At 44.5% G+C, this 16,989-nt stretch overlaps 1 protein-coding gene across 3 annotated transcripts in view; it reads left to right on the forward strand.

The window, feature by feature from the left end:
• Positions 1-12,967: 12,967 nt before the first annotated feature.
• CDK20 (cyclin dependent kinase 20) overlaps positions 12,968-16,989 on the forward strand; it is a 40,214-nt gene continuing 36,192 nt past the window's right edge. For 2 of the 3 annotated variants that reach the window (XM_019631661.1, XM_019631663.1), the window contains exons 1-5: positions 12,968-13,268; positions 13,725-13,838; positions 16,169-16,357; positions 16,607-16,728; positions 16,919-16,981. In XM_019631661.1, the coding sequence (XP_019487206.1) occupies positions 13,194-13,268; positions 13,725-13,838; positions 16,169-16,357; positions 16,607-16,728; positions 16,919-16,981 (563 nt within the window). In that variant the 5' untranslated portion in view covers positions 12,968-13,193. The other variant, XM_019631662.1, reaches the window with a different exon arrangement.

Genomic DNA, 16,989 nt, shown 5'->3' on the forward strand with positions numbered 1-16,989 from the left:
GTCAGGGAAGAGCTTGCCCCTGTTGGAACCTGTCAGAGAAAGGACTGCAACTGGGAAAGAACTGTAAATAAGAGTTCCACAAGACTCTTCTGATGAGTTAAAAGAGTTTTATTCTGATATGATTTGCAAAACAGAGAATGTGTAGCCTTTAACATGAGCCAAAAACAAGCTCTGAGGTGGAAAAAATAAGACAAGGTTTTAAAGGTGAGAGTTGCCAGGAGCTGATGATCAAAGGGATAGGTTGCTAGGGAAACAAGACCATAAACTTACATCATTCATTTTCTGATTGGTGGGGGCAGCTGGCCTTTTAATGGTCGGTTGACACAGTGGCTGTGAGATAAGAACAACAGTTGGTTGACTCTGGATCAGCTGGTAGAGTCACTAAATGTGGCCAATGGTTGGAGTTATAAGACATGGGGGCCGGGGGTGGGGTGGGGGGGTCACAAGGCAGGGCCAGTACCTCAGTTTCCCTTAGATCCTGCAAAACAAACTGGCAAAACAAATTTTGTGTTGAAACAGACAATGCAGGGAGTGAAATTTGTCCAGTAGACAAAAGTCAGAGTTTAAACTTCAAAACCGGCTAGTCACTCAAGTAGGGTCAGAGACCAAACAGACGGGTCTAGATAGTTGGTCACAAAATTATGATATTAGAATCCTCAGAACTTAAGTTGTTAGAGAGGGGGAACATTTTCAGAGCAGAACCTGTAGCCCTGATGTAACTAAACCTCACTACCCACCTGGCTGTGTATTTACTCTTGCTTCCAGCCTGAAGTAAGAGATTCCACCTGCCAATTCTCCTGCTGCCTTTTTACAAACCTTAGGATAGGCAAAGAGCTCTGACACAAACATAAAAAGGAGCAATGATACATTTGACTTTATTAAAATTAAGAACTCCTGTTCATCAGAAAAGCTACATTACAGAGAAAAAGGCAAGCCGTAATGGAAACAGACATTTACCATCCACAAATCCACAGGCTCTGTAAAACTGTAGTCTTGACTGGTGACTGGGGATTATCATGCCAAAGAAAATAACAATTTTTAGTGTAGTGAAATATATCATGAAATTTACCATTTGAACCATTTTTACGTGTACAATTCAATCACATTGTTGGGTAGCCATCACCACCCACCATCCAGATTTTTTCATCTTGCAAAACTGAGACTCTGTCCCCATTAAACACTAACTCCCCGTCTCCCTCCTCCCAGACCCTGGCACCCACCACTCTACTTTCTGTTTTTATGGGTTCGACTACTCCAGGGACCTCAATAAGGGGAAGCTTACAGTATTTGTCCCTTTGTGACTGGCTTATTTCACTGTTGTGACTTTGTTAAATTAACATTTGTTAAGTGGAGCCCCAGCATGTGGGATGGTGAACCACAGTTCAACAAAGGGCCACAAGGGTATTGGTATACTATAGAGAAGTTTGTTACTCATTGGTCCTAAAGGAAGCCTAGGGGTCACCCAGGGAGATCAAGGCAGGCTGCTGCAGGGCCTGGGACACATACCTTTATTAGGGTCCATGGGTGGAGTGCTTTGGGGTTCCCAGGTTAGGGCCAGATTGATCAATTCAAACCAAAAAAGAGCACGGCTTTGGTAAGCTCCACAGGGTCTCATCTAAGGGATGTACACAGAGAATCCCTTGAAGGTGATGGAGACTGTTGCTCGCAGGGACATGGGGGAAGCACTATCAGGGACTTTCCCATACCTGTGACTCTGCAGGCTGTTTAAGCATGGCTTGAAGGAAAGCCTGTGTCAGTTCAAGCCCCTGCAGTTTACTTGGCCACAAAATGGGTGCTGAGGCAGCAGTACCACAGAGTAGTTTAGCTAAAATTTGACATTCACTGAGCATAATGTACTCGAGTCATCTGTGTTATAGCATATGTCAAAATTTCCTTATTTTTATGACTGAATAATATTCCGTTGTGTGTATACCACATTTTATTTATTTATTCACCTGTGCATGGACACTTGAGTTGCTTCAAGCACCTAGCTATCATGAATAATGCTGCTGTGAACATGGGTGTACAAATATCTCTTCGAGTGCCTGCTTTTAATTCTTTTGGGTATATACACAGAAATAGAATTACTACTGCATCACATAGTAACTATATTTTTAAAGAAACCACCATACTGCTTTCCTGGCCCTACAGGGTGGTGTCCAGGTTCTGTGGGGTGGGGTGGGGTGCGGGAGGGGGGGTGACCCCTGATCCTGCCAGAAGGCCTGGGTGGCTTCAGCCCAGGTGCCCTGAACCTCCAGCTGGGGCAAACCTTTCTCAGGGTTACCACTGCCTCCCAACAGCATGGCCTCTTACTTCTCTTCACAAGGGAGTCTGGCCCTTTTATCTGGGAACCAGATCTTAAGGGTTTGCTCACTTATCTCCAGTACCATCATTTCCTTTTTCATAAAGTAAGGAGGTTATTTTAAGACCCAAGTCTAAGGTTATTACTGATTTGGGACAACTTTGAGAAGGAAAATAAAAAATAAAGTAACAATTCCAAGAAGGCTGAAGGAAATCAGAGTATGTCATCCCCAAATATGACTTTCACATAAAAATTATTTTGAGCTAAAGGCATTTAGGAAGTGCAAACCCAGAAATAGCTCCTCCTTTGCCTAAAGGCAGGAAATAGATTCTTCTTTTACTGGAGACCAACTCTTATCAGCCCAAAAATGGCACCAGAGGAATCTGCAAATAAACCTTTTCCCTCAGTTCCATCCCATATGTTGACCTTCCCACAGTTTGCCGCCTTTGAAAGCCTGAAATTTCTTCCCTTGTCCTGTCATTTCTCTAAAAAATGTATTGTTCTTTGTTGATGATGCCATGTAAGCTGGATTTCTAAGTCACCACTTTGAGTTATTTTTTTTTTGCTGAGGTTTCTGCCGTGTGATGTTCACTGCACACGTTAATGAACAGTTTGTTTTTCTCCTGTTAATCTGTCTTTGTTAAAGAGCCCCAGCTGAAAACCCAAGATTGATAGAGCTGGTTTTGCCTCCCCTACAAGGCAAAGCAAGAAGCCCACATTCTTTCTATCCAAGCCACAGCCTTAGTGACCTGGCTGCATCCCGAGTTTCTCAGTTTCCTTCCATCCCTTACACACCTATTGTTTTCTGGAACATGACTATTTGATGTGCCCCGCACCTCCCAGCCCACCTTGGGACCCTATACCCCTACATCTTGACTCTTTAATCTTTACTCAAATTATTCCCATTGCAGGGAAAGCCCTCAATCAAGTGGAAATCAATTCTATCACTTCCATCCTTGAACTCTCTCTAGTCCCTTAGCTGGAAATACCAGTTTCCTCCCTGCCCCTGGCTGCCCATTACTCTTAGATCTGAGTGGATGGATGTTCATAAGGTCACAAGAAAAAATCTGGAAACCTGGATTTTAATCACTACCACTTTCCAGCAAGCTGCAGGACTCTGGGCAAATCAATTAATAGCTATGAAATTCATTTTTCTCATCCAGAAAAGAAAACAAATTACATTATACAAATAATATTATATAAATGATATTCTGTATCCATATGTAAATAATATCCTAATTGTTTAAAATGTTCATCTAACCGTTATACTTCATATAGCATGTTATGCATACACATAAAATACATATTTCTATCAGTTTAAAGGATCGGAAATGAAAAAGAATAATAATAACACTTTTTCTCTGGGTGATAAGATTGTTGATTTTTACTATGTCTTCACTTCTTTGGAATAAGTCACTCTGTCCCCTTCTCTAGCCTCAGGGCTCCTGCCAGTTATTAGTTTGTTGCCTCTCCACTCCAAATTCACCCTCATTGCCCACTCTGGACAATGGACTTGGTTGTTTTTCCTTTGACTGTTGGCATGATGGTAGTAATCTTTGTCAGTAGAGGGCACTGGAGAGACATGGAAGAAAGAAGGATTTTTCCTTCCTGGTTCCAGTGTGCTTGCTTGCCCGGCAGGCCCTTGGAGTTCGGGCAGCTTCTTCAGTGCTCACCTCCCCCAGCACACACAGCTCCTCCAGCTTCCAGCTCCTGCAGCATGGGCAGCTTCTCCAGTGTCCAGCTCGTGTAGCATGGTGGCTTCTCTGGCCTCTGGCTCCTGCAGTGCTCTGCACCCAGAGGCACCCAGTGGTCCACAGCTTCTTCCAAAACCATCCTCAGTGGCTTTATAGCAAGGTCCCTCTGGTGAGGTACCTCCCAGGAACAGCCTCTCCTAGTACCTAGAGGGGAGATTTATGGTAAACTCAAAGGGCAGAATTCTGGCAAGTTTCACTAGCATGGCACTCCAGTGACTTCCCTGCCATTCAGTGGGCAACAGCCAGACTGTTTCCTGTTGTGTGTGTGGGGAGAACCTGGGGACTTCTATCAGGGCACTCTATTCCTGTATTCTTTCAAGTTCTCTTTACTTCTACTAGCCAATCTCTCATTACTCCTATACCCTTTTATAGTTAGTAGTAAGCTTTTTCTATTCAAATTACTATATAGTTTTCATCTCCTGAGTGGACCCTTAGTGACACATGGCTACTGAAACTATAAATGTCAGGGATTTTTTTTTTTTTAAGCTGAGCCATCCTGCCACCTATTGGCAGCTCAGCGACAGCTCAGCTCAGGCCAGTGCGAGCTCTTAACCAACTGAGCCACTCGGCCAGCCCTCAGGGATCTTTCTAAAGAAGCACAAAGCCCATAAACATTTCACTGTCACCACTGTTAGCCAGTTCTTCTTTGTTAGCATGATCAGGGTAAGGATTCTTTTCAAACATATTACTTAGAATGGCTCTTTGAGTGGGAGTAAGTTTCATAGCTGATATAAGTTTTCTTTCTGTTCTCTCTGTCTCTACTGATGATGAAGCTGAGAAAATTTGGAGTAAGCAGAAACAAAATGTATGACACTACTTAAAGTATTAGCATTAGGAGACCAAGCTTTCCTCTCAAATCTCAGACTATTGGAGGATCCACTACCTGACACAGGAAAAACATTTAATGTTTTAAAAAGTCCTTCTAAATGTTTCCTTTTTTTCTCCAACAAAGTGAGCATTTGGTATATAAAATTTTTATATTTTATTTCAGCACGAACCAAGAGCAATTAATTAATTCAAAGATATATTATAATTAAATTTTTCATCTGTATAACTTACTATGTGATAAAGATTGCACATTAAATTTCATTAGAAAGATTGACTTTCTGTGTAGAAAAAGTATATTCCTGTACCATACCAAAAACAGTGTGAGTAATTGATTACAAATAATATGATAAAAAGGAAGTAGACACTTGTAAGTTAGTAAGTTCTTCCCATAAAAAAAAATGACAGGCTTCTTTGTTGAAATTTATCTGTCCATATTTATATGGGTTTATTTCTGGGTTCTCAATTCTATTCCATTTGTCTATGTATCTGTTTTTCTGCCAATACCATATTGTTTTGATTACTGTTGCCCTATAGTACAAGCTGAAGTCAGGGAGTGTGATACTTCCAGCATTGTTCTTTTTTCTTAGGATTGCTTTGGCTATTTGAGGTCTTTTGTGTTCTATACAAATCTGATAATTTTTTGTTCTATTTCTTTAAAAAATGCCATTGGGATTTTGATGGGGATTGCATTAAATGTCTGTATTGCTTTGGGTAATATACCATTTTAACTATGTTGATTCTTTCAATCCATAAACATGGAATGTTTTTCCATTTCTTTTTGTCTTCAACAATTTTTAAAAAAAATTTCTTATGACAAAGAAGCCAAAAACATACAATGGAGAAAAGACAGCCTCTTCAATAAATGGTGCTGGGAAAACTGGAAAGCCACGTGCAAAAAAACAAAACTAGACTGCTATCTGTCACCATGGACCAAAATTAACTCAAAATGGATCAAAGACCTAAAATAAGACCTGAAACAATAAACTGCATAGAAAAAAACATAGGTACTAAACTTATGGACCTTGGGTTCAAAGACGATTTTATGAATTTGACTTCAAAGGCAAGGCAAGTAAAAAAAAGCTAAAAAAAGTGAATGGGACTATATCAAACTAAAAAGCTTCTGCACAGCAAAAGAAACCATCGACAAAATAAAGAGGCAACCAACCGAATGTGAGAAGATTTTTGCAAACAACTCCTCCGATAAGGGGCTAATATCCAAAATATATAAGGAACTCATACAAGTCAACAACAAAAAGAACAAACAATCCAATTAAAAAATGGACAGAGGACCTGAAGAGACATTTCTCCAAAGAGGACATATTTATGGCTAATAGACATATGAAAAAATGTTCGACATCACTAATCATTAGAGAAATGCAAATAAAAACTACAATGAGATATCACCTCACACCAGTTAGAATGGCTATCAACAAGACAAATAATAACAAGTGTTGGAGAGGCTGTGGAAAAAAAGGAACCCTCATACACTGTTGGTGGGAAGCAGATTGGTGCAGCTGCTATGGAAGGCAGTGTGGAATTTCCTCAAAAAATTAAGATAGAATTACCATATGACCCAGCAATCCCTCTCCTGGGTATCTACCCAAAAAATCTGAAAATATTTATCTGGAAAGATATATGTGCTCCGATGTTCATTGCAGCTTTATTTACGGTGGCCAAGACACAGAAATAGCCAAAGTGTCCTTCGATAGATGATTGGATAAAGAAGATGTGGTATTATTATGCTAAGTGAAATAAGTCAGACAGAAAAAGTAGAGAACCATATGATTTCACTGATATGTGGAATATAAAACTGAAAACAAGACAAACAAATGAAGAAACAAAAACTCATAGACACAGACAACAGTTTAGTGGTTACCAGAGGGTATGGGGGGAGGCGGGTGGTAGATGAGGGCAAAAGGTATCAGATATATGGTGATGGAAGGAGCACTGATTCTGGGTGGTGAGCACACAATGTGATATATAGATGATGTGTTATAGAATTGTACACTTGAAACCTATGTAACTTTACTAATAATTGTCACTCCAATAAACTTTAATTTAAAGAATATATATAATATTGTATGTGAAGTGCAATTGAAAAATAAAAAAATATTTAAAAAATGGCAGATTTTGTAACATAGTTGTGAATTGATGACTATTTGTTGATAATTTGAGATTAGTATTTCAAGAATCATGACCAATTTTCTAAAAGCATGACTGAGCAATAGATGGAGATAAAAGAGAGAAAAAGAAGAATGTATGTGAGAGAGACAGAGAGATGAGGATTGAAGTGATTGATTACCAGAAAGATTCTTTCCAAGCATGTCTTCACCAAGGCCCTCTGTAAGAGTCTCAGGGCCATGGTCCCTGCAATTGGCTAGAATGTACTCAACTGCATAATTTTTCCTCTCTTTCCTCTTCCTTTCCCACTTTCCTTTCCCTCTTCCCCTCTCCTTCCTCTCCACTTCTCTCTCTTTTCTTCCAAGGGGTGGAGTGTGGCACTGGGGTCAGGTGGATTTTGTTGTGATTCTAGCTCCTCTCTTCTTAGCTCCCTGAAATTAGAAGATTTAGAAAAGTTCTCTAAGCCTTATTCTTCTTTGAGAACAACAGAAATAATTATTTTTGCAGCCTCTTTGGGTTAACATGTAAAGTGCTTCCAGTAAGTTCTGGCACATCTTAAGGGCTCATTAAACATCAGCTATTTTATTTTCTTCAAAGGTCCAAGGAGTGATGCATTAATGCCCTCACTTTATGCTTGAAATTTCCACTGATTCAGAGCCCACAGGGAAGAAAGCAGCCTGAGCAGATAGGGGATTCTTGATGATATTCTGTGGCCCTTCTAGTGCTTTTAGCCATATCAATTCTGGACTAAGGGGGGAACCCAGACCTCCCTCCCTTAACTCGTTAAAAATGACCACATGGCACATGACACATGCTAGGGTGTTTAAGGAAAAACACAGCATTGGATGGAGCTGTTTTGTAGCTCAAAGAACTACAAAGAGATCTGGGATTAAAAGATTTACAAGACTTAGTGTCAAATCTATGCCCCAGCACTTTATTATACAGCACATTGGTTCCTTAAATATGTTATTATTTAATTTCTCTGAATCTAGCCTTCTTCATGTGTGATTCTCACATCACTGCTAGTAAAGATCTCTGTGCTTGTAATGACTTAGTTATGAATGTTTATTGAGGACTTAAGGACTTATCATGGACAGGTAGCAGCATGATGATCCCGTTAAATCATTGGAGCAACCTTCTGAGGTGTGTTATAGTCACATGCCCGTCTGTATGGAGGACATTCACCAATGGTCACGGCCTCCAGATGGAGAGAAGCAGTTTGAGGATCGCACTGCAGCTAGTTCTGCGTTATCCCCACTCTAAGCCTCTACATGCTAATGTTACAAGAGCAATTGCAGCCTTTTAACGTTGGAGCCTGAGTTGGTAGCCCTGTTCTGAGGATGGCACATCCTAAACACTCAGAGGTTTATTAGTTTATTGCTTGATGGAAGCTAGGAGTGGTGGGAAGCCACTGATTCAGTTTTAGTACTTGAGAAAATACTGAATTTGGGGAGGTGAACAAGTATGGAGGGGAGCTGAAAGATTAACTATCAGTTGTATTTTTGCAACATTGACTAATAATATATTTACTCCTCACGAAGGTCTTTTATGGCAGCTGTTACTTCTTCCTTTAGCTGAAGGAACAACAGGCACTGGAGTAGACATTTCTGCTTTTCACAAGGGGAATTTATAGAGTGGTCCTTCTCGATCGTTAACATGCATTTGAGTCATCTTGGGACCTTATTAAAAATGCAGATTTAATAGGTCTGGGGTGCTGCTGAGCTCCCAGGGGAGGTCAGTGTTGCTGGTCTGCAGGTCCCATTTTGAGCAACTAGTCAAGATGGTTTACATTTTCTCATTTGTTTGCCCTACCACATCCAAGCCACTGGGCTCAAAAGTCACCTGAGAAAGTGAGTACACAGAATAATATAGGGTTCCACAGAGCTCTCTATGAGTAGATGAGACCTACCAGTTTCTGAGAGAGAGCTCCCTGTTGAGTGAGTGCTGGTCAGTGTTCCACACACTGTTCCACTGAATTGCCACAGCAGCTCTGTAACATGGATAGTCCTATTGATCTAGGTGCTAAGGCTAAAGGGAATCGCTTGCCCACATTCATATAATAAATAAAAGGAGGAGTGGGAGGAAAGTGATATAAAGCAAGTGAAAATTAAGTCCAGAAATGAACAATCCATTGACATTACTGCTGAAGGGCAAGAAGGTATAGGATGGATCTTAGGCTCCTGAACTGATCACATCACTGGAAATGAAACTGTCAGTGGAGCCAAAGAGGAACAGATAAGTAAAGACGTTTTTGACTGAGGGAAGCTGGAGGCTGAGTGAGGGAAGGCAGAGACCTGATGCTGAAGTATTTCTATGTTGACTCCTCTGCCATTACCTCAGCCTGGGGATTCAAATTCACATCAGGGCATGAGGTTGGCTATTCACTCACATTCCTTCACATTCACATAGACCACCTTTGTCAAGAAAGAGCCACTGGGGCCGGCCGAGTGGCGCGATGGTTAAGAACTCGCTTGGGATGCCAGAGGGCCCCGGTTCGGATCCCACATATGAGGGCCAGTGACACTGCCCTCCACAGCTAAGATGCTGAACAACAGCTCAACCTGGAGCTGGGCTGCCATGAGTCGCCGGCGACGGCGTGGGCTGCAGTCCCTGTGGCAGTGGATTGCCATGGGCTACCGTGTGTGGCCAGCAGCCAGCGTGTGTGGCCAGCAGCCAGCGTGAGCGGCCAGCAGCCAGCGTGAGCGGCCAGCAGCCGCAGTGAGCGGACGTCCAGAAGCCGGAGACTGATCTGCCTCGCCAGAGAAGAGCGCAATGATGGTGCCAACTTGGGCCAGTGAAGCAACGTCCTCCACAACTAGATTGAAGAACAAAACGACAGCAACTTGTCTGTTCCCCTTTCCCCAATTCCCCAGCACTGTTCCCATCCCCCCAATTCCCCAATAAAAATCTTTAAAAAAAAAAAAAAAAAGAAAGAGCCACTGGATCACTGGATACTGGTCATGTTGGCTGCAGAAAAGAGCCAGCCTCTTCACTGTATATCTGTATATCTTCACTGTTGATAATATTTATATTTCAATTGATGAACTTATTAATTTTTCAAATATTTTATATCAAAATTAGAATTTATGATAACCAACAAACATCATCAGAGAATGAGCCCAAATTTATTGAATAAATATGTAAATATATTTTGAGAGAATAAGAATATAAATGTATACTATAGGAGAGAGAGTGAGAGTGAGAATCTGGCAGGATATAAGCCTGGGTTGCAGCAGGGGCTGTCCCCAGGTGGACATGATTATAGAAATGTCATGTCCTTTTGCTCATCTGTACGTACATCTGTATGTACAAGTTTGTTTCTACCAAACTTGATTTGAATAGTAATAAGAATGGAAAAAGGAAAAAAAGAAACAAACTACAAACGAAACTAAAACTGACATCTTGTTGGACGTTAGCCATTCCAGTGAGTTCCCTGATGCAGGACATTTTGGTTCTATGTAATCCTCTGTTCTGGGGCATTCACACTGCACCTAGATTGACCAGGAGTAGTTATGTGCAATGAAATAAAAATAAAAGTTAAAAATAGATTGAAGAGAGAAAATGTCAGTAAACTTGGCAGACTAAACCTCCAAATTCCCTCCAACATAAAAGCAATAAGAAAACTGGCAAAAATGATCAGAATCAACATTTTCAAAACTCTAGATTAAACAAAAATGTGCAGCAATACTGGGAGTCTTTATTCAAGGATAACAATGGGATCTCAGTAAGAACAGCAAGGTTTGTAATGGCGTCATTTCCTACTCTTTAACCCCATAGTGACTTTGAAAGCACACAGTTCTCAATCTTGGTGAAAACCAGGAGTATGGCAGCTAATGGGGGTACCATAATGCTCCGTGACTGTATTGGAGATCCTGCCACATCTCATTGCCAGAGCATGGTCATTATTTGGGCTGTCTGGTAGTTCCCTGGAATACTCCACTCATAAGGCTATCTTTATTGGACTTGACCCACACCTCACCCAGTGCAAAGCCTTTACCCTGGGGTGTTTGTTAAAAAATAGTAGAAGGAATTGATTAACTTTGTGGCTATGTGATGGAAAAGATGACAGTGGGGAAATAATAGGCTAACCAAAAAGTTTCAAAGGAAAATCTGAAGAATGAGATGCCTGTAGGGGCTTTGTAAAGCTCTTTCATATTGCTGGGACTCTAGAAGGTCAAATGCATATGTACAGATATGTGCATGCCCAGGGCTGTGCATGTGCCCAGGAAAGACCTGCAAAGTCTGACCTTGAGGTTCTGAAACAGCAGGAGGTGAAAGCTAAAACAGAGTTGTCAACTGCTTGGCTGAGAGTGTTCAAGGTCAGCCTCAACACACACACACACACACCATTGACAAAGACTTGGAAACATATTGAAAACCTCTCTCCAATGATCAGCTGACAAAGCTAACTGTGCAGAGATGTCTGAGGCCACATATGATAAAGAAAACAGACATTACACAATTAGGTCAGAAAATATACTAAACCAACAACAAAGAGCAACAACAACAAATCCTGGAGAGGGAAGACAATCCCTCTGATTTCCAGAGCTGCCCAAATATATTTGGGTTATTATCTGGCCTCTGCTAACATCAAACAGGGTGACCATCACTGTATGGACTCGAGGCCTTCTTCTGCAATTGTTAAAACAGAGTGGAATTTTATATATTTATATATTTATATATTTATATATTTATATATTTATTTATTTAGCTGACCCATCCTGCTACCTGTTGGCAGCTCAGTGGCAACTCAGCTTGGGCTGGGCATCAAACCGCTGTTGCTCAGAGCTCGCACTCTTGCGCGAGCTCTTAACCAACTGAGCCACTCGGCCGGCCCCAGAGTGGAATTTCTGAGCTAGAAAATATTTACTTTTTTGAAGAATTAATAAATTATATGGTTCAAAACACAAAGAATACAAAGAGGCCCAGTGAAAAGTTCACCTCCAACCCTGACCCCAACTCTTCTAGTCCCTCTTCCACCAGGTAACCACAATCATGAAATCTTGGGTATCTTTCCAGATACCTTGTAATGCACAAACAAGCATTATTTATATTCTTTACTCCTTTTCTTTTTACCCAGCTAGTGGCACTTTTATTCGTTTTTCTGCATCTTGCCTTTTTAACTTAATAACCTTTGAAATCTTCCTATAACTGTACATAAAAAGTGTCCTCGTTCATTTTTAAGGCGGCTTAATATTTCATTTGATAAGTGTATCTCAATTTAGTCTCCTATTGGACATGTGTAGTATTTCCTATATTTTGCTATTCAAACAAAATAATTTTGCACATATTATTTCACATGTGTGCAATATATCTGTTGAGGGAGTTTCTAGAAATGGGCTTTCTGAGTCTAAGGGGATATGTATTTGTAATTTCATCAGCACTCCCACCAGCAATGTATGAAAGTTCCGCTTTTCCCATAGCCTAGCCAATGGTCTGTTAGATCTGCAATCTAGCCATCCCATAGGTGAAAATTTGTATTTCATTTTGCATTTACCTTGTGTGTGAAATTGAGAATCTTTTCAGAAGTTTAAGAGTTACTTGTGTTTTTGTCAACATCCTTTGATGGTTGGTATGCATTTCTTAAAATTACTCAAGCTTCAAATTTCTCCAAATGTGTCCTCATGAGAAACCCTTAGACATGGACTTCCTGGGTCAGAGTTTGAACTTTTAAAAAGTGATCTCTACATGTTGCCAACTGACTTTCCAGAGGGGAGACCCCATTAACGCTCCCTCCACAACTCAGCCCGGCCGTCTGTCTCCCTTCATCATCATTGGCTTCTGGTCTTATAGGTGGAAAACGGCACCTGCGTGTTGTTGAAGCTGGCACTGCTAGTTACGGTTGGGGAGACTGGCCTGCCGGGGGAGGAGCCAGCTCCGCCCATCACCCTGGCCGCACCCCCGGCTCCCCTGGTCCCGCCCCCGCTGCGTGCCCTAGCGTAGCTCGTTACGTGACGCCGGGGCGGTGCGGAGAAGCCGCATACGTTGCTCCTGGCCCAGGCGTTGGTGCTGTCTGCTCACGGATGACTTCCGCCAAATGAAGCACCTTGTGACGTGCTGGGGCCTAGGGGAAGGCACAGACGAGGCCCGCACGCTGTCCCCAGTTGCACTAGGCCGCCCGGCCCGGGCTCTAGGAGGCCGCTCGGTTGCTAGGCGGCCGCGTCTGGGCGCGGGAGGAGGGGCGGGCGATGGACCAGTACTGCATTTTGGGTCGCATTGGGGAGGGCGCGCACGGCATCGTCTTCAAGGCGAAGCACGTGGAGGTGAGCCGGACCCGCGTGGGCCGACCGGGTCTTCCTCTTTGGGTTCCATTCATGTCTGCCTGTGAGATGTACCCATTTCCCAGACCCAGGCTTGCGTCATTGCGCCAGCCTTCCCTCCTCCCTCCTCTTCGTGGCGTGTGCTCATCACTTTAACCCCTTTAAGAGGGGTGTCGTCCAGGTTGTGGCCAGCTGCCCGCCACCAGCAATGCTACAGTAGGCATTCCACGAGTGCCCCCTAGGGGCGTGGAGTGGATGCTCCTGAGCTATTTGACCGGCCCTGCGACTGCTGGGTCCCAGGCTGGTGGTGATTTCTCTCCAGAACGGGGTTGAGGGATGCTTTCCACCCCCATGGTGGCCTCAGGCCTCTCCGTCCAACCCAGATGGCACATTTTTCTTCCTGTCGCCCCTTTCCCAGCCGGGGATGGGGTGGCAATGCCTGCATACTGTCTCGCACAGACTGGAGACATTGTTGCCCTCAAGAAGGTGGCTCTGCGGAGGCTGGAGGATGGCATTCCCAACCAGGCCCTGCGGGAGATCAAGGCCCTGCAGGAGATGGAGGACAATCAGTATGTGAGTGGCACTGGGGGTCCTGACATGCCTTGTCCTGCCCTCCTCCACTCACTCGGACTCTGGGGGCCCCACACTCACTCTGCTCCCTCATCTGCTTCCTCACCCCTCACTTCCTTTTTAATCCACTTATTCACTCATATTCACCCAATTACTTCATTCCTTCACTCTCTTGTTCACCCACTTCTTTGTGTCCTCATTGATTGATTGATTCATTCATTCATTCATTCAGTAACTTATGCCTTATTTCTCAAAATGTTTAGTGATTTCTAATGGTAATGATAACTGCTACCTATTGAGCTGCTGTTAGGGTCTGCAGGCAGGGTTAAGTACTATCTGTATATTGTCTCTGAGTTTGTTCCACTGCTCTGCGAGGCAGGTTTCAGGATCTCCCTCTCTCAGGCCAGGGGAGCAGGCTCAGCCACCAGCTCATAGGTTCCCAGCTTACTTGTGGAGGCTTTTCCCCGGGTCTGATGGAGGGATCAGGACGTTTTAACCTTGGGGACTCTGTAAGCCTTACCCTGTGCTGGGCACTGGCAACACAGAGAGGAAGCGGCCTTCACCCGGCTGTCGAGAACTTAAGTGTGGTAGGGGAGATGGACAGAAGCTGCAGGGCCCAGCTGGTGTGGTTTGTGCTGTGACAGGGCTGAGAGGGGCTGTGGGCACATGAGGAGGGGCGCCTTACACCCCAGCCCCATTCTCTTATGGTTCATTCTCTTGTGCTCAAGGTCTTGTGCTCGCTCCTTCCAGCTCCCTGCATAACTGACACCACCCATCTGTTCCCTTCTGCCTTCATTAGAACCTGGATGTACCCTGTAGGTTTGTTCACTCGTTTGTCCATATCAGGAGTAGAGAATGTGCCCAACTTCCTGGGGAGTGACAAGGGTGGGTCGACCTTGGGTGGGTGATTTGTTCTTTTATCTCTGGAGATGTCCGTGATATATTGGGTGACAAAGGCATGTTATAGAACTGTTTGGGTCATCCTGGTTTTGTATGAAAATATGATATGAGTATATATGTGATATATATGTGTGTGTGTTGTAAAGTCTGGTGGAATATACTCTAAGGTTCATTATAGGTGATATGATTTTTATTTTTAATAATTTTGTGTGTTATCTGAATGTCTGTGTCTGTTTTGATTGGTGAAATGATTGTATACTGCCCTCAAAATCAGAAAAAAAGCAACAAGGCCGTTATCGTTTTTTGAGGAAAGTAAAAGGGCTTATTGACAGCCCATGTGTTGTGGAGGACCTATAGGAGGCTAGTGATTAGGTCCCACAGCCTGTGGATCAGCAGGCCTGAAGCTTCTATCTTCAAAAAGAACTTCAGATTTCACCCTGGCCCATGCCACCATCTCCTCTCACCAGAACAACTATGGCAGCCTCCCCACTGCTGCCCTGGCTGCACAGTCATAAAACATAGATACAGTTATTCATTCCCCAGCTTGAAAAGCCCTAGTGGCCTCTGTTCACACCGAGAGCATTGTCCCCATCTGCTCCTGCCCTCTTCCAGCCTCCCTTTTTGTTCATTTAACACAACTTCTTAAGCATTTCTTCTGTAACAAGCCCTGTCTAGGCTCTGGGAGCACAAAACAGAGCAGACAGCCTTCCCCTAAATGACCCTACATGGCTCTCTGGCGTCCTTCCTGTTCTTGCTTTGGGGTCTTGTGCTTGCTGTCCCCCTGCCCAGAGCCCTTCCTAGCTCCCTGCGTAACTGACACCGCCCCATCGTTCTCTTCTGTCCTCATTAGAACTTGGACATACCCCGTAGGTTTGTTCACTCATTTGTCAGTCGTCTTTCCCCTGTGCTCGAGCTCCTTAAGGTCCTTCAGGACCCACCAGCCCTGGCACGTGCTCACTGCTGTGCAGCCTGACCCTTCTGACTCTGTGGTCCCTCAGGAAGTACATGCAGTGTGTCTCCAGCTGTCCCAGTGCTGGGGAGTTGTGATCGCCAGTGCCTTCTCTTGGTGCTGTGGAGAAAACAAGAGGAGACTTGGGCTCCTGTGTGTGTGTGTGTGTGTGTGTGTGTGTGTGTGTGTGTGTGTGTGTGTGTCCAGGTGATTTTCCAGTTTGTGGGCTGGGTGGTGGACCAGACACTGCCCTAAGTGGCTTCCTTAGACCTCCTTTTCCCTGAGTGTGTGTGGAATGTTGGTGTGGGGACCTGCCTTCTTTTGAGAGTGGGGAGCAACAAGAGGGCACCCAGCTCCTTGGTCCTGAGCTCAGATCTCATGTCACCTCCTCTGCTTGACTGTCCTCTGCCTGGGCAAGGGTTGGGAGTCCCAGAGAGAGTCTGAGTCATGTGAGTCGGGAGCTGACAGGATGCCCTACTTGCAGGTGGTGCAGCTGAAGGCCGTGTTCCCACATGGGGCAGGCTTTGTGCTGGCCTTTGAGTTCATGCTGTCAGATCTGGCCGAGGTGGTGCGCCATGCCCAGAGGCCACTGGCTCAGGCGCAAGTCAAGAGCTACCTGCAGATGCTGCTTAAAGGTGTTGCCTTCTGCCATGCCAACAACATCGTGCATCGGGTCAGTCCCAGCATGGGCTGGGGCAGGGCCTGGGGAACAGCTGGGCTAGGGGTGGGCCAGCCCTTGAAAAACACATGGTCATTTGGTGGGGGTGGGGGGCTAAGGGAGCAGGGCCTGTGAGTAAGTGTCGGGGTGAGGTACTGCAGGGCTTGGGACCTGAGCTGAGCCAGCTGCTCAGCCTTCTAAGTGATGCTGTTCCAAGGTCCTTTGGGGGCTCTGGAGGAACTAACACCTCCTTTGGTGCCTTAGGATCTGAAACCAGCCAACTTGCTCATCAGTGCCTCGGGCCAGCTCAAGATAGCAGACTTTGGCCTGGCCCGGGTCTTTTCCCCAGATGGCAGCCGCCTCTACACGCACCAGGTGGCCACCAGGTAAGGAGGGCCAGCTCCCAGGCAAAGCCTGGCAGTGAAAAGGCCCCAACCCTCCCACTGGGGAAGAGATGATTCTGGACCTTCTGTCCAGACATTGCTCATGAGGCTGGCATGGGGGCTGGGGTGACTTTCTGGGGAAGCCTCCTGTCAGACTAGTGAGCTGGCTGTGACCGCCTGACCTCTCTCACAGGTGGTACCGAGCCCCCGAGCTCCTGTACGGTGCCCGCCAGTATGACCAGGGTGTCGACCTGTGGTAAGACT

The sequence above is a fragment of the Hipposideros armiger genome, unplaced genomic scaffold, assembly GCF_001890085.2.
Source record: "Hipposideros armiger isolate ML-2016 unplaced genomic scaffold, ASM189008v1 scaffold_1031, whole genome shotgun sequence".
Classification (NCBI taxonomy): domain Eukaryota; kingdom Metazoa; phylum Chordata; class Mammalia; order Chiroptera; family Hipposideridae; genus Hipposideros; species Hipposideros armiger.